Genomic DNA, 23,815 nt, shown 5'->3' with positions numbered 1-23,815 from the left:
TCTCTCTATATCTCTATCTATCTATATCTCTATCTATCTATATCTCTATCTATCTATATATCTATCTATCTATATCTCTATCTATCTATATCTCTATCTATATCTCTATCTCTCTGGACGTCCACATTTCTTGGTTCGTGTACATGTTGCGGTTTCCGGACTGGTCTCCTGACTCAAATCATCAGCCTAGGAGCCTTCTCCTTCAGATCAAGTGTCCCGCTGCCAGTCCACCCACCATGCAATATGGACGTGCAGTTTGGCAAAGTGGTGACAAAACTAGGTCTTCTCCTTTGACTGTTGATGCTTTAGGTAAACTGGATGGATGTTGGATATTGCTACTGAACATTAAGGTTACGTGCACACGTTAAGTATTTGTTGCAGACATTTCTGTATCTCTTGGCAGGGAAAAAGCTGCACAGTTGCACATTTTTTAGGTGTTTTTGCCATTCATTACAGTGGATGAAAATGCAGCAAAAACACTGAAAGAATTAACATGCTGCAGATATGAAACTGCTTCAAAAATCTGCAAGGAAAAAATAAGTAACATGTGCATGAGATATCAAATCTGATTCACAGTAAAGTGCTGTGTTTTTCACAGAAAAAATGTGGAGTGTGAACATGACCTATGGCATCTCCTCACCCGATCCCGAGTGCAGTGTATACCTTTTATTCTTAGTTGGCTCCCTCTTTTACTACCTTGATCGCAGATTAATAAAGTAATGGTTGGGTCTTAGAGCTGTGTAGATAATGTATAAAAGGCTTGTATGGAGGAGTGATGCTTCAATGGCCGATGTCATTCTTCATTACCAGATGACAGATGTGGTGATCTGGAGCCGCAGGATCTCCGTGCCGGCAGCGTCTCCCCTGGAAACGCCTCCCCTCTCCCACCTTTCCTATGGCTCAGTAACTTTCTGAGTTCTGTTCTCTTCTTGTCATAGACAAGCCATGAGCAGATTAGCGTGTTGATTGATGGAGGTTCTCATCAGTATTCCCGGTCATACAAAGTGAAATAGCGAAATGTAGACTCCTAGTAAATGTGATTTATCCTTTGTTCTCACTTACATTTGTCTTTTCATGTCAGATATACACTATAGGAACTAAAGTATTGGGGCATATCCACATTACACCTTCAGGAGCCTTGGTCACCCCTTTCTAAGTCCATAGACATTACTATGGAGTTGGTCCCCAGTTTGCAGATATAACAGCTCCCACTCTCTTGGGTATTTTTGCCCATTCATCCAGAAGAGCATTGGTGGCGTCAGATGTCGTTATCCCTCCACCACCCAACTTTACAGTTGGCACAATTTAATCAAGCAGGTTGTCCATCAGACTTGTTGATTAAATGCTGGGTAGATAAGTGTGAACACGTTTCCAGGGTCCAGTGGTGGCGACTTTACACCACTCTACCTGATGCTTGGCATTGTGCTTGGTGATGTAAGGCTTGCATGCAGCTGGAAACACACGCACGAAGCTCGTGGTGTACAGTTTTATACTGATGTTAAAGCCTGAGAAGGTTGGGACATTTATTGATCTCGATTCATCAATTGCCATTTACAGAAGTCACTTTTCTTTTTTTTTTATTGTGATATTCGCTGGCATTTATGCCAAGTTCTTCGAAATGTCATGGATTTGGCGATAAATTTTGTACTTCACCAGTTTTTCCAACTTTTTAATACCAAAAGTCACAAACTCTTAAGTGACCAGAATTATGCATCAAATTGAAAACTCCAGAAATCTTACCCCTGTCTAGAATATCTGGTAAGCAAAGCAGTCGGTGAAAAATAAAGACTAACAAATTGGGAAGTGGTGCAAAGCATATGAAAAATACGGCTCAAATACTAAGACCTATAAAAAGGAGCAAATTATCCGAAATAGAGGAGAAACATTGATGAATTGGGGCAATTGAGTTGGGCATTGGTGACTTTTATACACTATGCGCCTATATCGCACTCGGAGACCCCCGCTTTGTAATTTTACGTGGCCGCTGCTTTGTAACGGAGTTGCTGCAGTTCATCAATATTTAGGAGGGAAGAGATCTTGGTAAGTGACCTGTTACACCGGTGACGTCCCATTACAGGACCGCGCCGTATCCGTGAGCTCTATAGGACGAGCCGTTCTATTACAGAGGTCAGTAGCCGCAGGCTACACAGCGAGGAGCCGGATGTTATACATCGGGGGCAACGGGACTGAATGAAACAGCTGAATGCAGTGATTAGGACGCGTGTCCCAGTACTTTTCTCCATGTAGCGCTTATTGTAAAATCTGAAAGCTACTAGACGCTCTGTACGTCCATGCGGGGGATTCATCATAGAGGGGTTATGAACCAGTTCATATGTTTTCTTGTATCAGTCAAGGATCTTTTGGAAAAAAATGATTGGCAGCCAGAAGAACAGAGCACATTTAGACCTGACCATTGTTTCTCTGGTATTGTGACTGTTCTCCAGCGACGCTTCCCTTATTCTGGACCTGTGTCCGTGGTCGACCACTAACTGTCTTCTCATCTGCATGTCTCCATGTAGAGAAGCTGAGACGGAGTCTTCCAAATCTCTCCAGGGTAACGGGCAATCAGGCAGCGGAGGCTGTAAAAAATAGCAGAAGCTATGAGTCAAACTTACAAGTGCCAAATGGTGGAGCGCCTCGAGTACAGAGTACTTCCAGTAAGTTCCGAACCTCTCGCCTGCATGAGATGTCTGTTCTGCTACAGGGGTTGTCAGAGATTAGAGAAAAATCCTCATTCAAAGGGCTTGTCCGGTGCTTTCATATTGGCCACCTATCCCTAGGATAGGTCATCAATACCAGATGGGTGGAGGGGCGACACGTGCACCCCTGCTGTTCCTGGTGCCGGATGAACTCCATTGCGGAGCTGCAGAGCACAGCTCCATCATCGGTGTAGTGGCCGCTGCCAGGTACTGCACATCTGTCCCTATTCAAATGAATGGTGGTGGATCCGCATTACCCCGCTGCGGACACGATACAATTGACAGAGCTGTGCTGTTCTGCGCTGCAACCGAGCATGTCTAGCTGCTAGCGGGAACATCTGATCGGGGTGGGGGTGTCTGTTGTTACCCCCCACACACCGATCTAGTATTGATGACCTATCCTAAAGGGAGGCCATAAATTCAAAAGTTCCAGACAACCCCTTTTAAGTGAATGTCTGAGCTGCAATACCAGACTCTACGTATAAACAAGTGTGGCGCTGTTATTGGAGACAAAAAACAAGCCCTTTTTTCTAATATTGGATTACCATTAATTTATGACTATACGCAGAATGCAAACATTAATGTAAAGCCAATAACTACTAATAAATTGCCCTTAAAGAGGATTTCTCTACAATCACAATTTAACACCTTTGCACAAAATAGGTGATGAAAGCAATGTATAGCAATCAAACATTTCTGACCTATTTAGTGGGTAGGTGGTAATTGTCAGCAGTGGTGAACCCCATCCCCCCCATGCATGTCCTGTGTGCATTACATGGCGGGTATATGGTGCATGAAGCTGCGGCAGTAGTGGGTGGATGAGTCCCGTGCACGGTCCCTGCATGCACTGATCTCACAATATGCTGGAGCTGGCTGCTGTTACCGCTGCAGGAGCCTTGTGTCACACACTTTTGTCGCCTTATTCTTGTCTTTTGTCCTGTTTGTTCTGATTTACAGATGTGATTTACCATATTAGTGCCCGGGTCCTGACCTCATACAGACTGCCCTATACTTCTGTCCATAATGAGCGCCTGCCATAGAGCACGTTCATTTGTGGCCGTCCACTGTATTCATGCGGGCAGAACCCCTTTATCTTCGGAGAGACAGCTGCCGTACAGACATATGACAGCTACATCTGTCGCTGGTTTATGTGCAAGGACATAGATTGCCTTGTTTCTGCTTCTTTAGTTTGGGTTTGTAATCTGGGTTCAGAATAAAGAGAGACCAGTGATCCTTCTAAGACGACGTAGCTGGTGGTAGAAGAATAGTGCCCAGGTGAGTTGGGCAATACAGCTGCAATTAGACCTTGAATGTTTTTTCAGACAGATTAAATTAAGAGAATGGTTTAATGATAGGGATAATAACAAAAAAGTGAAAATAAGTGAATTTGACCTTAATGGGGTACAATTAAGAAAAAATAGCAAATTTATACCACCAACGAGCTCAGCTGTGATTGAGGCCTTTGAAAAAGCGGTAAGACTTGACATTGAACAACTGAGAAACAATATGGATATGGGGTATGCGCATCCAAATATCCTCAAGGAAGAGTTTGAAGCATTGCAGGAACTTGTCCATGACGACGAAATTATAGTGAAACCCGCAGATAAAGGGGGAGCGTTCGTCGTCATGGACAAGGCAGTGTACATTACTGAGATAATGAGACAGCTTAGTGATGAGAATGTGTACTGTAAAATGGATGGTGATCCGAATTTTGTTATTAACAGAAATTAAGGCCTGTTTAAAAGAAGCATTGGATGCCTTTGTGATTAATCAGGGTCTTTATGAATTCCTATTTGAAGAAAGCCCACGCACTCCGATGCTGTATATAATCCCAAAGATACATAAGACCCTGGTCAATCCCCCGGGACGACCTATAGTTTCGGGGGTGGGGTCAATATTTAACAAGATGGGTATCTTCTTAGATACGATATTCAACCCTATGGTCAGGGAATGTAAATCTTAAGGCCCCGTCACACTAGACGATATCGCTAGCGATCTGTGACGTTGCAGCGTCCTCGCTAGCGATATCGTCCAGTGTGACAGGCAGCAGCGATCAGGCCCCTGCTGTGCTGTCGCTGGTCGGGGAAGAAAGTCCAGAACTTTGTTTCGTCGCTGGACTCCCCGTAGACATCGCTAAATCGGCGTGTGTGACACCGATTCAGCGATGTCTTCGCTGGTAACCAGGGTAAACATCGGGTTACTAAGCGCAGGGCCGCGCTTAGTAACCCGATGTTTACCCTGGTTACCATCGTTAAAGTAAAAAAAAAAACCGCTACATACTTACCTACCGCTGTCTGTCCCCGGCGCTCTGCTTCTCTGGTCTGGCTGTGAGCACAGCGGCCGGAAAGCAGAGCGGTGACGTCACCGCTCTGCTTTCCGGCTGCCCGGCGCTCACAGCCAGACCAGAGAAGCAGAGCGCCGAGGACAGACAGCGGTAGGTAAGTATGCAGCGGTTGTTTTTTTACTTTTAGGATGGTAACCAGGGTAAACATCGGGTTACTAAGCGCGGCCCTGCGCTTAGTAACCCGATGTTTACCCTGGTTACCGGGGACCTCGGGATCGTTGGTCGCTGGAGAGCGGTCTGTGTGACAGCTCTCCAGCGACCAAACAGCGACGCTGCAGCGATCCGGATCGTTGTCGGTATCGCTGCAGCGTCGCTTAGTGTGACGGTACCTTTACATTAGAGATACAACCGTTTTTTTTTTTTTAAAGAAAATTAGAGTTACTGCGATTGGAGGGGGATGTTATACTTGCATCCTTCGATGTAGTGTCATTGTACACATCTATAGATCATAAACGGGGTTTAAGAGCAGTGTGGAAGAAATTGGATCCAATGAAGTGCACATTTGAAGGGAAAACCTTCCTCTTAAAAATGTTAGAGATTATTTTGAAAAGGAACAACTTTTTGTTCGGTGACGCGTTTTATACGCAAAAGCGTGGAACAGCCATGGGGGCCAATATGGCCCCCGCATATGCTAATTTGGTCATGGAGGTCCTGGAGGAAGACCTCATCTATGTGTCCCACCACTTCCGATATGTTTTGGCGTGGTGGAGATACATAGATGATGTCTTCCTCCTTTGGACAGGTTCTCAGAGTGAGTTGGAGGAATTTCATCAATTTTTGAATACCATTGATAACTAGTGTTGAGCATTCCGATACCGCAAGTATCGGCTATTGGCCGATACTTGCGGTATCGGAATTCCGATACCGAGATCCGATACTTTTGTGGTATCGGTATCGGATCCATAGTGAGGTGTAAAATAAAGAATTAAAATAAAAAATATTGATATATTCACCTCTCCGGCGGCCCCTGGACATCACCGCGGGTAACCGGCAGGCTTCTTTGTTTAAAATGAGCGCGTTTAGGACCTGAGGAATGACGTCGTGGCTTCTGATTGGTCGCGTGCCGCCCATGTGACCGCGACGCGACCAATCAGAAGCCGCAACGTCATTCTCAGGCACTAAACTCCTCATTCTAGGAATTTAGGACCTGAGGAATGATGTCGCGGCTTCTGATTGGTCGCGTCGCGGTCACATAGGCGGCACGCGACCAATCAGAAGCCGCGACGTCATTCCTCAGGTCCTAAACGCGCTCATTTTAAACAAAGAAGCCTGACGGTTACCCGCGGTGATGTCCAGGGGCCGCCGGAGAGGTGAATATATCAATATTTTTTATTTTAATTCTTTATTTTACACATTAATATGGAGCCCAGGGCCTGAAGGAGAGTTTCCTCTCCTTCAGACCCTGGGAACCATCAGAATACCTTCCGATACTTGGTGTCCCATTGACTTGAATTGGTATCGGATATCGGTATCGGCGATATCCGATACTTTTCGGGTATCGGCCGATACTATCCGATACCGATACTTTCAAGTATCGGACGGTATCGCTCAACACTATTGATAACGCAATCAAATTCACACTGGTGATGTCAAAAACGGACATCCAATTTTTGGATGTGTTCGTTAGTTTAAAGGAGGGGCATCTCAGTACCACATTGTTTCTGTCCGTATTTTTTACAAATTATTTGTTGCTATATGATAGCCAACATCCACGGTCTATGGTGAAGTCCATTCCACTAAGTCAATTACTTAGAGTTAGACGTATAGTCAAGAAAGATGAAGTGGACACAGTGGTGGACTCATTAGTGAAAAAATTCCTAGATAGAGGGTACCCTAGGAGTTTATTGGACACAACAAAAAATAAATTATTACAGGAGAGTAGGGTGGAACTTATACAGAAAGATGTAAAAGGTAAACGTGAGATAAAACCTAGACGTGTCCCATTTGTTACCATGTATGGTGAGGAGAGCAAAGATGTGGCTAATGTCATAAGTAAACACTGGGGGATGTTGGGAAAATGTTTGCCCGGTATAGTGGAGCTTGGGTTACCGCCACTGTATTCATATAGAAGAAATAAGAACAACAAGGATTATTTGGTTAAGTTTGATGTTGGCCCAAGAAGGAAAAATAGACAATTGTTTTTAACAGGCTCCAGCAAGAATGGATGTTTCCCCGTGCCTAAACTGTGTGAATTGCACTCATATGGTAAAGGGTGCAACATCTGAACATCCAGTAACGGGGAAGGTACATGGAATTAAACATTTCCTGACCTGCAGTTCAGATTATGTGGTTTACCTTTTGATGTGTCCGTGTAATCTATGGTACGTTGGTGAAACGACGTGTGAGTTTAAGGTGAGAATGAATCAACATCGGCATTCCATTAGGAAGAAGAGGACACATCTCCCTGTCCCTAAACATTTTGTTAAATGTAATCATTTGGAAAAAGATCTAAAATTCAAGATAATTGATAGGGTACCTTTGGATAGGAGGGGTGGTGACAGGGAGCTTGTCCTCAGAAAAAGAGAATTGATGTGGATTTGTAAACTGAACACACTCAGGCCAAAGGGCCTCAATGTAGATTCTAAATTACATACAGTTTTATAAGTATACTGTACCTGTACTGAAATTGTGTAGTTGATGACTTGGTAATATTTTATATTTGAGAATACTTGATTTTTGTAAGTACGTTCCTAATTTTATCCTTTATTTTTGTACAGGTGCTTCTACTGTTAGATATTTTGAAGGCTATCTCTGGAGTGACTTACAGTGTTGGAGTGAAAAAGAATTTTTTCTATAAAAGGATTTTTTCTTGTGATGTGAGAGATTTTTTTCAAAGAAAATTAATGGAAATTTATAATTCTAGTAAATTTGATTGAATTATAATGAATTTAAAAATTTCTCACATGAATAGGATTGGAGGCCAATGAATAAATCATCTAAACACATTTTTCTAGTATTTCTCATAATTTTCGCCAGTGATTTGGAAATGTTTCGTATGGTGGCTAGAAAGGGCTATTTGTTTGTTATTCATAGGTTGACTTTTCTAATATAAGCCATATATATTTTCACATCAGCCGGGACTAATGTGCTACTGCTACGCAGGGATCATGAGTGGAGGCACCTTGCCTGGAAAGGTTAGGTGCACCCTCTAGACACTGACTACTGGATGAGGGTCTGAATAAAGGCCACATCTGGTGTGTCAAGGCAGGATTAGGCACAGCAATATTTGTCCATAGGGCGAGGAAGGGGCATTCTGCCCAGTGAATGTGGTGTAACATAAGTCAGACCATATTGTTTAAAATGATATTTTACTACAGGTGCTGTATGTCATAAGAGGCATTAGTATGGATGGCCCTGGTCAGCACTTTAGAAGATATGCCACAATTGAATGGCGTTCAGAAAAAGCCCAGACAGGATGCCACTATTTGAATGGCGATTATGTACGCTACTGCGCATGCGCCTGATGATAGGTGCCACAACTAAAATGGCGTTTTGGAAAATACGTTCATAGGATGCCACGATTAAAATGGCGACTATAGGCGCTACTGTGCATGCGCCGGATCATAGATGCCACAACCATAATGGTGATAAGAAGTGCCTTAATAATGCCACATTCAAAATGGCGAACGCAAGCGCTACTGCGCATGCGTCGGACCTCAGATACGATTTACTGATTCTTGATTGGCCCCTAATCCGTCATGTGATTATGATGTAAGCAGAAACACAGTGACATGCGTAGTAGGTGATTTAGAACGCCGGTAACATGCTGGATCCTCCATAAACGCAATGTCCCTCCAGAGGTAAACGCAAATGAGTGACAGTTATTAGCTAAATGTAATGGTTTATTTAATGATATTTGCACATTGAAAGCACTAAAGCACTTTTTTACAAACTGTAATAATTTATAAAACACATGACAATGAATTGGCTGTGATTACGGGATGATGGAGATGTGTGTGTGTGTGCGTATGTGTATGTATATATATATATATATATATATATATATATATATATATATATATATATATATATATATATATATATATATATATATATATATACACATACATACATACATACATATACATACGTATATGTATATACACATATATACATATATACACATATATACATATATGCATACACACATACACTAGATGGTTGCCCGATTCTAACGCACCGGGCATTCTAGAATATGTGTGTTTACGTAGTATATTGCCCAGCCACGTAGTGTATTGCCCAGCCACGTATGACACAGGTTAAAAAAAATAAACACATACTCACTCACCTTCCGCAGGCACGTTATAGCACTGTTGCCTCTGTAGGGTGCAGGCGGCATCTTCCGGTCCGAGGGTGTGCTGACGTCGCGGTCACGTGACTGTCGCGGTCACATGACCGTGACGTCACGGCAGGTCCTTTTCGCGCAGGCGCACAGGACTTGTGATGACGTCACGGTCACATGACCGTGACGTCATGACAGGTCCTACTGCCAGACCATCCGTGCGACCGGAGCGTGCCGGTTGCATCGTGAGAAGCGGGAAAGGCGGCGTAGGTGAGTATATAATAATTTTTTTTTATTATTATTATTATTTTTAACATTCAATGTTTTTACTATTGACGCTGCATAGGCTGCGTCAATAGTAAAAAAAACGCGGTCACACAGGGTTAATAGCAGCGGTAACGGACTGCATTTCCCTGCGGTCCGTTACCGCTACCATTAACCCTGTGTGAGGGCAGACCGGAGGGGAGTATGCGGGCGCCGGGCAGTGAGTGCGGGGAGTAAGGAGCGGCCATTTTCTTCCGGACTGTGCGCGTCGCTGATTGGTCGTGGCAGCCATGACAGGCAGCTGCCTAGACCAATCAACGAACGAATAACCGTTACAGAAGAACAGACAGACAGACGGAAGTGACCCTTAGACAATTATGTATAGACATTAATTTTAGCTATTCTAATTACCGGCTTTTCTATAGAACAACGCTGCGTATTTCTCGCAAGTCACACTGTTGGTCCGTGTGTAATCCGTATTTTTCTGGCCCCCATAGACTTTCATTGGCGTATTTTTTGCGCAATACGGTGACAAACGCAGCATGCTGCGTTTTTCTACGACCGTAGAAGACCGTATAATACGGATCAGTAAAATACGGCTGATAGGAGCTGGGGCATAGAGAAGCATTGTACCGTATGGAATCCGTATTTTCTGCACCTCTCTTACGTCTGTAAAACACGCTAAGTGTGAGGCCGGCCTAAGCCGATCCGAGTATAAGCCAAGACCCCTAATTTTGCCACAAAAAACAGGGAAAACTTAATGACTCGAGTGTAAGCCTAGGGTGGGAAATGCAGCAGCTACCGGTAAATTTCAAAAATAAAAAGATACCAATAAAGTAAAATTGAGACATCAGTAGGTTAAGTGTTTTTGAATATCCATATTGAATCAGGAGCCCCATATAATGCTCCATAAAGTTTATGATGGGCCCCATAAGATGCCCCGTAGAATGCTGCACAAAGGTTGATTATGGCCCCATAATATGCTCCATAGAAACATTTGCCACATATGCTGCTGCTGCGATTAAAAAAAAAAAGACATACTCACCTCTTGTCCTGAGCAGGCGGGGACACCGGCACTTGCGATATTCACCTGTCCCTGTTCCACCGCCGTGCGCCACTCTGTCTTCCGGGTCCTCTGCAGTGACTGTTTAGGCCGAGGGCACGCACTAAACTCGTCATCGCGCCCTCTGGCCTGAACGTCACAGCCAGAGTACGCGGAAGACACAGCGCGGTGGTGGAACGGGGACAGGTGAATATCGCATGGCTCCCCTCCCCCGTTATACCCACCCTCCCGGCGCAGTCCCTGCTTCTCCGATGCGATTGTGCCAGCAGCTTCTTCCTATGTTCAACGGTCACATCGTACCGCTCATTAAAGTAATGAATATGCGGCTCCACCCCTATGGAGAAACACCATTGTGATCACATAATGGAGAAGGTCTCTGGTTGTAGACCAGGTGTACATACTTAGTATATTATACTATGTAAAATGTGCTGAGGGTGACTAACCACATTCTGTGCCATATTCTGGCCCATCTCTCATCCAGCTGACCTTTTGAGCACGCAGATGAGGCCTCACCAGAAAAATGGCGCCAAATAGAAAGGCCCATATTTCTGGAGCTATGTGGCGGATTTAAAAAGAAAAGCATGCAACCATCCAGTGAGCCCGCGATAATAAAATCCATGCAAAACTTCTGACCTGGTCCTCTTTATGCTCCATGGTAATGTTAGCCTTTGGTATATTTTCTAAGTCTAAGATAAGTATAACATACAACTGTATTTAATCTTGGCTCCCCGTCTCGACCACGCTTCTGTGCACAGCCTTTCTCCCCGCTTTTTCACCCACCTCCTGAACTATAACCCTTTTTGTTCTATATTTGCACCTTTGTTGCATTTAGTCACTCACGTTTTAGAACATTTTCACAAAGTCTTTCAGATTGTTTTCTAGATTAATTGAATATTTCATTGTGTTTCAACAGCACCAAAAAGGCAGTTAAGTATGCCACGTACATCCCAGAAAGCCAAACGGGGCATTGTAGCCCCTAAAGGAGGTAATGTTCAGCCACCACTTAGTACCGCAATTTAGATGGCCTAAAACTATTATCTAGGGCTTCTCCCGCCTGCAAGTTCATGGCGCAAAGTAGCAAAAATGACCTATCGTACAGACACCGAAAATGATCTGTAGGCCCCAAGCCCGGCTCTTCAATGGCTATTTGTAGTTTATCCACCGCGGTCCCTTTTTCTACTTCTACACCTCTGTATTGTAGCCTGGCCAGATGGAGGAGCATGAGGGCCGGGGCTCACCATGATGGGCGCCCATTTATTAGTGTAGTCACAGGATCATGCTTTTGAATTTATTGATCTTTGAGACTTTTGATATTGTCCCCATGTGCGTATTCAAGTTTTTTCAATGCAGTTCTTCTGTTGTTGGACATAAACTCACGGCAGATATACGGTAACATTGCTGGTCAGCCACTAGGGATTTTGCGCTTTCTATGATCAGTTGAGCTCAAATAACTAAATTCTCATGGTTTATTCTGAATTTACTAGTTATGCAATTCATCTAGTGGCCGAGTTAATAAACACTTCAAAATGTGAGATACTTACAAGGACAGCACGGTGGCTCAGTGGTTAGCACTATGGGTCCTGGGTTCATTCCCACCATGGACAACATTTGCATGGAGTTTGTAGTTTTAAGCGACGCTGCAGCGATACCGACAACGATCCGGATCGCTGCAGCGTCGCTGTTTGGTCGCTGGAGAGCTGTCACACAAACCGCTCTCCAGCGACCAACGATGCCGGTAACCAGGGTAAACATCGGGTTACTAAGCGCAGGGCCGCGCTTAGTAACCCGATGTTTACCCTGGTTACCAGCGAAGACATCGCTGAATCGGTGTCACAAACGCCGATTCAGCGATGTCAGCGGGAGAGCCAGCGACGAAATAAAGTTCTGGCCTTTCTTCCCCGACCAGCGACATCACAGCAGGGGCCTGATCGCTGCTGCCTGTCACACTGGATGATATCGCTAGCCAGGACGCTGCAACGTCACGGATCGCTAGCGATATCGTCTAGTGTGACGGTACCTTTATTGACTTAATTAAATTAAATGTTATGTGGAGTACAATGTAAGCAATTACAAGGTTGTGTTTGATCAGAGGCTCTGTCCATGCAGAAGTCAAGGTACCGTCACACTAGACGATATCGCTAGCGATCCGTGACGTTGCAGCGTCCTCGTTAGCGATATCGTCCAGTGTGACAGGGAGCAGCGATCAGGCCCCTGCTGTTCTGTCGCTGGTCGGGGAAGAAAGTCCAGAACTTTGTTTCGTCGCTGGACTCCCCGCAGACATCGCTGAATCGGCATGTGTGACACCGATTCAGCGATGTCTTCGCTGGTAACCAGGGTAAACATCGGGTAACTAAGCGCAGGGCCACGCTTAGTAACCCGATGTTTACCCTGGTTACCATCGTTAAAGTAAAAAAAACAACCGCTACATACTTACCTACCGCTGTCTGTCCTCGGCGCTCTGCTTCTCTGGTCTGGCTGTGAGCACAGCGGCCGGAAAGCAGAGCGGTGACGTCACTGCTCTGCTTTCCGGCTGCCCGGCGCTCACAGCCAGACCAGAGAAGCAGAGCGCCGAGGACAGACAGCGGTAGGTAAGTATGTAGCGTTCGTTTTTTTTACTTTAACGATGGTAACCAGGGTAAACATCGGGTTACTAAGCGTGGCCCTGCGCTTAGTAACCCGATGTTTACCCTGGTTACCGGGGACCTCGGGATCGTTGGTCGCTGGAGAGCTGTCTGTGTGACAGCTCTCCAGCGACCAAACAGCGACGCTGCAGCGATCCGGATCGTTGTCGGTATCGCTGCAGCGTCGCTTAGTGTGACGGTACCTTCAGTCCATCATGGATTTTTTTTTCTTGCCTTTATTGTGGCTTCTGTTATGAGCAGACCCTAAGCCATTAATTCCCAATAAATCGTTGTGTCGATCTTAATGTCAGGATCACTTTATATGGGCACTGTCATTTCAGCAAACTTTGCATAAATCCAGGAAATAGATCTGTGGAACTTTGGTAATTGATCTTCTCAGAGAAATGTGCGTCTTTATGAGCCACTTCTTCTGCCCTTCACCTGCTTAAGGGGAATCTGTCTGCTAGTTTTTGCTATAAATTATGAGAGCAGCATAACATAGGGCAAGAGAGCCTGATTCCACTGATAAATCACTCACTTGGCTGCTTGGTATAGTTTTCAGAGAATCCCGGTTTTGTCGGCTGTAGATGAAGCAGAGCTAAGACTTCTGCTCCGTGTATAGCCCCGCCCACACCCCTGATTGGCAGCTTCCTGTGTACACTGTGCTGTGAGAGCAAGCTGCCAATCAGTGCTGTGGGCGGGGTTGCGTAGATCAGCTTGACTGCTGGTCGCGTGAGCTGTAGTCCAGCAGTGTTCATCTCCTGCTGAGAAAACACTTGATATGACAACACACAGCCTAATAAGTGGCACATCCCTGGAATTGGGGTCTCCTGTACTATATTATGCTGCTCTCTGATTTAATAGCCAAAACCTGCTGACAGATTCCCTTTAATTTGTCTTCAAACCACAGAAAGCATGAATCAGAAGCTGCACAGTTGCAGCCCGGAATATTTTCCAACGCCCTCGTGAGCTTGGCTGGAGACTAGTTAAGACAGGTGGCTTCTCCCCACTTGCTGCCATGGATTGACATGCTGATCCACCCGCTGCCCTGGATGGGAATGACTAGGTTTTCTTACCATGATCATAACATTCTTGAGCATTTTATTAACTCACAACTTTTTTTTCTATTTCATTTCTCCCTCAAGTCCCGTGCAAGTTCCGTTCACCTGCAGCGCCATCTCCTTTAGCTCTACGGCAGCCAATAAAGGCTTTATCAAACCCTGGCCTCACACAAGAAGCTGCTGCCCAGTATCCGCCTGCATCGGGCCCACCGTCCAGCCCACAGTCTGGCTCTGCAAGTCCGGTGGCTCGAGCTAGCACCCCAATAAAGAGTGGTTTGCCCAGACCTAGCACACCATCAGGTGGAAGTATACCAGTGCCTCGCAGCAAACTTGCACAACCTGTCCGAAGGTAGGTATATAAAGAACTTCTGCTCTACTAATACACCTTCTCCTTATAGAGACATAAGAACCAGCAAAAGAAAACTGGAGCAATAGTCCGATAAAAGTATCACAATTTGGTGTATTCCTACAGGCGTGTCCAGCTCATTATTTTATCGTGTGTCTATGCAGATTCATCCTTGTTTGTAGTTTTTGTTTTGTTTCCCCGATGTACAGTATGTCCCTGCATTGCACCTTGTACATTGTATCATGTATACCACATTGGAGGATATCCATGAAAAAGAGTCCATAATATGATACAATGCACAAGGTGCAATGCAGGGACATACATCGGGGAAACAAAACAAAAACTACAAACAAGGATGAATCTGCATAGACATACGATAAAATAATGAGCTGGACACGCCTGTAGGAATACGCTTCTCTAGACCTGGACACAGTGTGGCAGATCTAAAAGTCCTAATATTGAAAGGTCATTTTAAGGCTATGTGCACACGTTCAGGAATTCATGCAGAAAATTCCTGAGAATTCCGGACATTTTCTGCATGAAATCCGCAAGAAAACCGCATGCTTTTTTGACGCGGTTTTGACGCGGTTTTGACGCGTTTTTGCCGCGGTTTTTTCCGGACACTTCCCAATGCATTTTGGGTTGGGAATCCGCAAAAAAAAAACGCAAAAAGATAGAGCATGTCCGGATTTTGTGCGGTATGCGTTTTTTTTGCGGAAAAAAACGCATCATGTGCACAAAACATGCGGAATTCATTCTAAATGATGGGATGCTTATTGTATGCGTTTTTTTTGCGGTTTTATAGCGCTTTTATCGGGAAAAACCGCGAAAAAACCGCAACGTGTGAACACAGCCTAATAGTGACAGAGAAAAATCTGGGAGCTCAAATCTATAAATATAAGAATAGGACTCAATTTGACACCTGGATTCATGACTCATTACATGGACACCGTTGACACCTCCACAAGAAGGTCTCCAGATCTCTAATAGAGCACTTCCACCTCATCTGCATATATAACCATTTAATTTGATTTCCTTGACCTATCTCTAGCCAGCATCGCCTCATTTCCTTGTGTAATTCCGATTTAAATGTTGCCATCTCTTCTCAGTAATTCACTTGTGTAATATCAGCCTGATGAAGGGGCCTTCTGAGCCCTGAAAGCTTGCAAATATCATTTCTCTGGATAGCCAATAAAGGTTGAATACTTTTCTCATTTTTTTGAGACATAAGTATTTACATCGATTTTTCTGGCTAATACAGTACCACAATATTATTTTGTATTGTACATCATTTTCTTTCAATATTTTATGTATTTTGAAGTAATAAATTGTGATACTTTTATCGGTTTACTGCTCCAGTTTTCTTTTGTGGGTTCTTATTGCACTATGCAGTGTCCCTAATATATTGGGCAGGTCAAGACTGTTTGTCTAAGTGTTGTTCCCAATTTGATGATTAGTGGTACTATGTGTTCTGCTTTAGTATTATTGTTTTCTTCTCCTTATAGAGGTCTTATCCCCGAAAATTACATACTATAGATAAACGCACATAAGTTATTTTTTTTATCTAAGTAAGTACTATACAAAACCTTATATGTATATATCTAAACCTTATATATTATATGGCTAAAATTTACTAAAAGTAGCTGCCATGTTGTGGATGGCAGGGCTTCTAATTGATCATTACTCTGCACTACACACCGCTATGGCGCATGCACAGGCACAGGACGTGCGCTGAGGCCTTACTGCACCATGCTTCCTGCTATGATTCTGCTGAAGAGCTCACTGTTTCCGGCAGACATAGTGTGTAATGACTAATATCAGCACGGATGGGGGAGACCTTTACTTTATCAGTGTGTGTCTCGCAGACCTCTCCACAGCGCTTCCCTCTGCCTTAGTGTCTCCCCGCTCTAAATATCGTGTTCTCATACTTGGAGGAGCGCGTCGAGCAGGTAGAATAAAGACTTCTAGAGAAAGAAAACGATGTCTCCCACAGCTGCGCAGACATTGGAGTACGCTGCACTCAGTTTTCTCGCCCCTCTAAGCAGCGAGCTCATGCTCAGGGGAAAGATCAACTATCAGGCCAGGTAGTGATATACATGTGCTAGGAATGCTGGGTACTGGCAGTGACATCTAATATATAATTGCCTAGAATACTACTTCCTGCAATTTGTGCCAACTTCCGTGGCTTTGTCCGGAGCTAATGTCCGGAGCTAATGTCCGGAGCTAATGTCCGGAGATTAATTGCCTAGAATACTACTTCCTGCAATTTGTGCCAGCTTCCGTGGCTTTGTCCGGAGCTAATGTCCGGAGCTAATGTCCGGAGCTAATGTCCGGAGCTAATGTCCGGAGCTAATGTCCGGAGCTAATGTCCGGAGCTAATGTCCGGAGATAAGTGACGTCAACAGTGTCCAGTGTCTGATTGGTTGCCGCCTGCTGCGAGCGACCAATCAGAAACGTGCCGTACTGTGACACACTCCGCCCGCCATTTTGGTGTGATTTTTGAATTTTTACCTCACAGCAAGTTTCTACTGCGTGGAGGCGGGCCCAGTGACGTTGCTCTTCAAGCTCCTGCCGAATTTCGTCAAAAAAATGATAATACCATTTACCAAAACTATATATATTTAGTTGTGAAGTGGTTCAGTGACATTTTCACACCAATTTTGAACTTTTGTTTGGTGTTTTCTCCATATACTGCCTATTATTTTTGTTCTTTCTTACTATTATTTATTAATTGTATTATTCTTACATTTGAATAAATAAAGTATATATGGATTCTAGACTCCCGATTCTTTAGAATCGGGCTGCCATCTAGTAAAGTATAAAGTATCAAGAGATGGAGCCATTAAGGGTCTTGCATACGCATTTGTAAGAGCACGCTTAGACCATTTCCATCCATCCTTCTGCCTCTATACAGTCATTAGTCCAGACATTATATATGTGTCAACTTATTTATCTATATATATCTTAAAAGGCAATCTTCTCAGTGATATTTAAACACCCAGACTGCCATGGTGGGAGGAACCATACTTTATAGCTAGAGGAAAGTAGGTTTCTTCCCATCACAGAGGGAGATTATCTACTCCACAGGCTATCTTCACTCTAGGAGCAACCTCTCATACAACCGTCCCCTGTAGGGACAGGAAAAACACTGGAGGTGGAGGGACCTTTTACCCGCTCCCTGATCCTGTCCCGCTATAGGTCAAGGAAGGACGACCTCCATGGTGCTGTCTGGAGTGATGTAAAGGAAAAAGACATTTTATGGTCATACTGCTTCTTATTCTATTGTAAATATACTCTGTTACATTATTGATTAAATAAAATAATGACACTTTTTGTTAAATCTACAGTCGTGGCTAAAAGTTTTGAGACGGGCACAAATTTTATTTTTCATGAAGTTTGCTCATTTTAGTTTTTATAGTGGCAATTTTGCATTTACTCTAGATTATAAGTGATGAGACGAATTGCAGATGTTTGGGAAAAAGTGACAAGTCAATTCAATTCTGCCTCAAAATTACCTGCTGACATCATTTCTGTGATCTTGTTAGCTCAGGAGAAAGTGTTAACAAGGACAAGGATATCACTGTGTGATGCTCATGTAATTATAAGAGCAGAAAGGTTTTATGAAAACAAGGCTTATGCTTGAAATCGTTGTCTACTTCTGTTAACCATGCTTCTCTCCAAGGAAACACAAGCAGCCATCATTGCTTTGCATCAGAGGGGCTTTACAAGCAAGGACATTGCAAGTTGTAAGATTGCCCTGGAATCTTCCATTTATCGGATGATCAAGAACGTAATAGAGAGAAGTTCCATTTCTTGAGCATCCTGAAGACTTCCTTATAGAAAGTCCAGCATGTGCCAGGGCTATTTTTGTTTTTTTAAATAGGATTCAACCACGGGATCATTTCAACACCAGTGCAGAGATTTCTCAGGAATCGCAGCAGGCAATTGTCCATACATCTGTACACAGAGAGGCAAAGACTTTTGGAGGCTGTCCTGGTTTGAAGGGCAGGAAAGAAGCCACTTCTATCCAAGAAAAACATCAAGGGCAGACTGACCTTCTGCAGGAATTACAGGGATTGGGCTGGGGTAAAGTTCCTATCTCTGATGAAGCCACCTTCAGACTGTTTGGCACATCTGCAAGAATAATTTTCCAGAGAAGAAAAGGTGAGTGCTACCATTTGTGTCATGCCAACAATAAAGCAATCTTAAACCAGTCATGTATGATGGTTTTTCCACCCAAGGTAGTGGACTCACTCACAATTTTGACTAAGAACACTGCCATGAATAAAGAATATCTAAACATCCTCCAAGAGCAACTTCTCTCCATTACCACGGAGCAATTTGATGATGAACAATATGGTCTCCAGCATGGTAGAGCATTACGTCACAAGGCAAAATCAATAAACAAGTAGCTTGGTGGACAGAACATTGACATTTTAGGTAAATCGCCAGGAAACTTCCTAGATCACAATCCCATTGAGAACCTGTGGACAAATAAAAACGCAAAAAAAACATGATAAACGCCAAACATGAATTGGACAAGACTGGGTTGTCATCAGACAGGATTTGGCCCAGAAGCTGATATTTCTCAAGACTTGACCTGGCATGCTGAATAAGGGTCAACACTGTAAATATTAAGTTTTTGCATGAACTTGGTGCATTTGTCAGTATAAGTTTAGAAGTGTATTAAATGCTGATCATTGTACTTTAGCAACCATAGAAACCTCTGACTAACAGAGATCTAAAAAAAATACTGAAACAACAATCTTCGTGAAACCAAAAATTTACGTTTAGTCTTAAACTTTTGGCGACGACTGTAGAGGCGATGTTTTGTTTGTTTTTTTTTTCTTAAGGACCTCATACACATCAGAGTAGTTTGTCAAACCATTTCACAATCTAATGTGAAAGGGGAGTTCCTGACCACCTCTGTTGTGGGAGATGGGATCATCCCAATGATATCTGCTGGTTCGGACTAAATTGGTCTGTGTATACAGCCTTTAGACCAGGGGTGTCAAACTGCATTCCTCGAGGGCTGCAAACAGGTCATGTTTTCAGGATTTCCTTGCGTTGCACAAGTGATAATTTAATCACCTGCAGAGAATGATTCCAGCACCTTGTGCAATGCTAAGGAAATCCTGAAAACATGACCTGTTTGCAGCCCTCGAGGAATGCAGATTGACACCCCTGCTTTAGACTCTTTACATCTACGTTGTGGCTTCCCATTGATAATGGACACTACCCTGTGCCAGATCCAACATGCACATTGACTTACAAAGAGCCTGACAGGCTTTCTCCAAGATGGCCATCAGTACGACAGTAAGATTAAGCTTTGGTGTCCGATCTCATTGATGTGCTGTCCCTGCTTCTGACATGGATGTGAGGTGCGCTCATGTGGCCTCCATCATTCCCAGCACTTGGAATGACACCTGTACTTGTAAAGCCGAGAAAATACCAATGTTGTTCTATCTAATATACTTCATTGCTTTTAATCGTAGTTATTACTTTCCTCACTTCAGAAGAAAATGACTAAAAGCGGAGCTTACCTTTAGGACTTTAAAGGACAAAAAAAGGTTCTTGTCAACGTGACCCCACCATTCCTCCACACCACTTCCTGTGACCCCTGCCGGTCTCCTCATTTGTTTTCTGGTAGGACATCACATGACTGCAACCAATGTCTGAGCTGAAAGAGACAGTCTCTTAGTTCTCTTTTGGCACAGATGAAACTTCACTGCAGCAGGCACGTGACCTTGTCTACTGGAAGTGGAAACGTGTAGACTGGCGGATCATCTGCTAGTTATTGTTTGGTTTTTCTAGCTGGGTATGTGATGAAACACATTTACCTGTCCTTCAACATTATACAACCTGCTACATACAATCACTTCTTTTTTTTTTTTGTTTTCTATGCAGATCGTTGCCAGCTCCTAAAACATATGGCACCATGAAAGATGATAGTTGGAAAGAAGGCTGCTACTGATCCACAAAATCCTTAAGCTTCACTGCTCGATGGACACATCATCCACACTGACTGCGGAGCAAACTGCCCTCATGGGACATTTTGGGATTGACCTACCTGATCCCAAGCTCCTCTGTCCGTATCTAGCACAAGCGGCAGAGGTTACAAAGAAGAGCACTTTATTGATGTTGACCATCAGATACTTAGTCATACAATCTCTATCATGACATCACCCATCATCTGATTTTAACTTTCTACAGACGTAGCCCTTAAGAACCTAAATGCACTGCAATCCCGTTTGGCTTCTTTAGTATACAAAGGTATAGGAATAACATCTGGCAATGGCATATTTTTTTAGTTTACAAGCTATGAGGTTAATGCCAAAGAACAACTGCTCAAAAGATTTCTTTTTATATATAGATAAAATATATTAAGAGTTTATTAAGCATCAAGCACTAACACTGCAATTGCCTCTGAAGGTATGTCGGCTGGCAGAATATTTTGAGTACTGATTTTACAGTTTTATACGTAGACATTGTTCTTTTGCCGTGTATCCTATACAATGGCTGTTGAGTCTTTCACAATCATTAACTCATCGCAGGATCCCCTGACAGTGAAAGGATTTTACTTCTCACCAAATAATTTTGTCTTACTTTGGTTATAGTTACTGTTTTCACAGTATCTTGATTAATGACCACTAAGAGGTCTAAAACGAAAAGTACCGTATGTCCAAAAATCTATTTGTTCATTTCCTTATGGCTGATTACGGAGCAGGAAAACTCTGCCGACTGAAATAGAGTAGGCAGCGTCTCATTGAGTAATGAGCTTGGCCGAAAAGGCAATGTCTATCTGCTTGCTCTCCACTGATGACCGCGTCGTGGTTTAGACTAAAGTCGACTATGTACATTAGTTGAACTTTGGACAAACCTGCATTATATGGTGGACTGACCCTGGCAAAGTTATCAAAGTCCTTCTAAAAAAAAAAAAAAAAACACTTCTCAGGACTAACATGGGAAGTACTGATCTAGAACGGTAGTCCTTGTTTCCTTAAAGACAAGGTTACACACATTGATGTGTAATGCTCCAAAAAATGATCAAGCCGATCTTTCCTTTCACGGTCAGGATCTCTGAAGAGATGACTGTGTGCCAAGTGGGCCAATAGCTGTTTGCGCTGTACTGTTGCATTCCCTTTCTGTATTTGTTGGGTTAAATATGGGAAAGCTTTCATGTATTCTCCATTATCACTTGCATGTCAAATTGGGCGTATTTAAGTTTGTACATTTTTCTGTCTCCGCTCAATATTGCTCCCATATTTTATGTGGTCTGTGCCAGCCTTTGTCATTGCGCTGTCCATTCCCAGACTGGTAAGTACAGGTTACCACTTCTAAATGTCGGTACATCTGTTCTTTCTGACACCATAAGTAACCACATAAGTTTAGTTCTCTTGTTCAGTTCTTCAAAAACAAAACCTATTCATCCACTTGCTTTGTGTCTTCAGTTGTCACCCATTGACCTCTACCACCAGTGATCACTAGTGGTCTGACGTTATATGTGCAGCATTACATGCAGAGCTGCTCCTTACAGGCTTCTCCAACCTAACAGCAATGAAAGCAAAATGGCAGCAGAGAGTGTATCCTCCAAAAGATGAAAACATGCGGAAAGCTAAAAACTAATGTGTCCTTAGGCTTATAATTAGTGATGAGTGAACATGCTCTGATAACGTGTTGTCCAAGAGTCTTCGGCGTGCTCAGATAATATGTTCCTGTCTTAGACAGTAGCACATGCTGGTACTACCTGTTAGTTAGACAGCAGAACATGCGGGGACTGCCTGTTTGTTAGACAGCAGCACATGCGGGGACTGCCTGTTTGTTGGACAGCAGCACATGCTGGTACTGCCTGTTTGTTAGACAGCAGCACATGCGGGGACTGCCTGTTTGTTGGACAGCAGCACATGCGGGGACTGCCTGTTTGTTGGACAGCAGCACATGCTGGTACTGCCTATTTGTTGGACAGCAGCACTTGCGGGGACTGCCTGCTTGTTGGACAGCAGCACATGCGGGGACTGCCTGTTTGATGGACAGCAGCACATTCGGGGACTGCCTGTTTGTTGGACAGCAGCACATGTGGGGACTGCCTGTTGGACAGCAGCACATGCTGGTACTGCCTGTTTGTTGGACAGCAGCACATGCGAAGACTGCCTGTTTGTTGGACAGCAGCACATGTGGGGACTGCCTGTTTGTTGGACAGCAGCACATGCGGGGACTGCCTGTTTGTTGGACAGCAGCACATGCGGGGACTGCCTGTTTGTTGGACAGCAGCACATGCGGGGACTGCCTGTTTGTTGGACAGCAGCACATGCGGGGACTGCCTGTTTGTTGGACAGCAGCACATGCGGGGACTGCCTGTTTGTTGGACAGCAGCACATGCGGGGACTGCCTGTTTGTTGGACAGCAGCACATGCGGGGACTGCCTGTTTGTTGGACAGCAGCACATGCGGGGACTGCCTGTTTGTTGGACAGCAGCACATGCGGGGACTGCCTGTTTGTTGGACAGCAGCACATGCGGGGACTGCCTGTTTGTTGGACAGCAGCACATGCGGGGACTGCCTGTTTGTTGGACAGCAGCACATGCGGGGACTGCCTGCTTGTTGGACAGCAGCACATGCGGGGACTGCCTGTTTGTTGGACAGCAGCACATGCGGGGACTGCCTGTTTGTTGGACAGCAGCACATGCGGGGACTGCCTGCTTGTTGGACAGCAGCACATGCGGGGACTGCCTGTTTGTTGGACAGCAGCACATGCGGGGACTGCCTGCTTGTTGGACAGCAGCACATGCGGGGACTGCCTGCTTGTTGGACAGCAGCACATGCTGGTACTGCCTGCTTGTTGGACAGCAGCACATGCTGGTACTGCCTGTTTGTTGGACAGCAGCACATGCGGGGACTGCCTGTTTGTTGGACAGCAGCACATGCGGGGACTGCCTGCTTGTTGCACAGCAGCACATGCGGGGACTGCCTGCTTGTTGGACAGCAGCACATGCTGGTACTGCCTGTTTGTTGGACAGCAGCACATGCGGGGACTGCCTGTTTGTTGGACAATCCCTGCATGTGTTGCAACTGTCTAACAGCCACGGTGAATAAAACGTATTATCCGAGCACGGCCAAGACATTCCGATAACACGTG

General features: G+C 44.3%; 1 protein-coding gene across 3 annotated transcripts in view; it reads left to right on the top strand.

Annotated features, from left to right (window-relative positions):
• The window catches only part of SLAIN2 (SLAIN motif family member 2), a 54,390-nt gene extending 32,782 nt beyond the window's left edge, over positions 1-21,608 (top strand). The window contains exons 6-8 of one of the 3 annotated variants that reach the window (XM_069744499.1): positions 2,520-2,657; positions 14,419-14,683; positions 20,588-21,608. In XM_069744499.1, the coding sequence (XP_069600600.1) occupies positions 2,520-2,657; positions 14,419-14,683; positions 20,588-20,654 (470 nt within the window). In that variant the 3' untranslated portion in view covers positions 20,655-21,608. Of the gene's footprint in view, positions 1-2,519; positions 2,658-7,760; positions 7,989-14,418; positions 14,684-20,587 lie in introns of those variants that run through there. The other 2 variants (XM_069744500.1, XM_069744501.1) reach the window with 2 other exon arrangements.
• Positions 21,609-23,815: the final 2,207 nt, after the last annotated feature.

Source organism: Ranitomeya imitator, chromosome 1, assembly GCF_032444005.1.
Source record: "Ranitomeya imitator isolate aRanImi1 chromosome 1, aRanImi1.pri, whole genome shotgun sequence".
NCBI classification, from domain to species: domain Eukaryota; kingdom Metazoa; phylum Chordata; class Amphibia; order Anura; family Dendrobatidae; genus Ranitomeya; species Ranitomeya imitator.
This window is presented reverse-complemented; position numbering and strand designations above follow the sequence as displayed.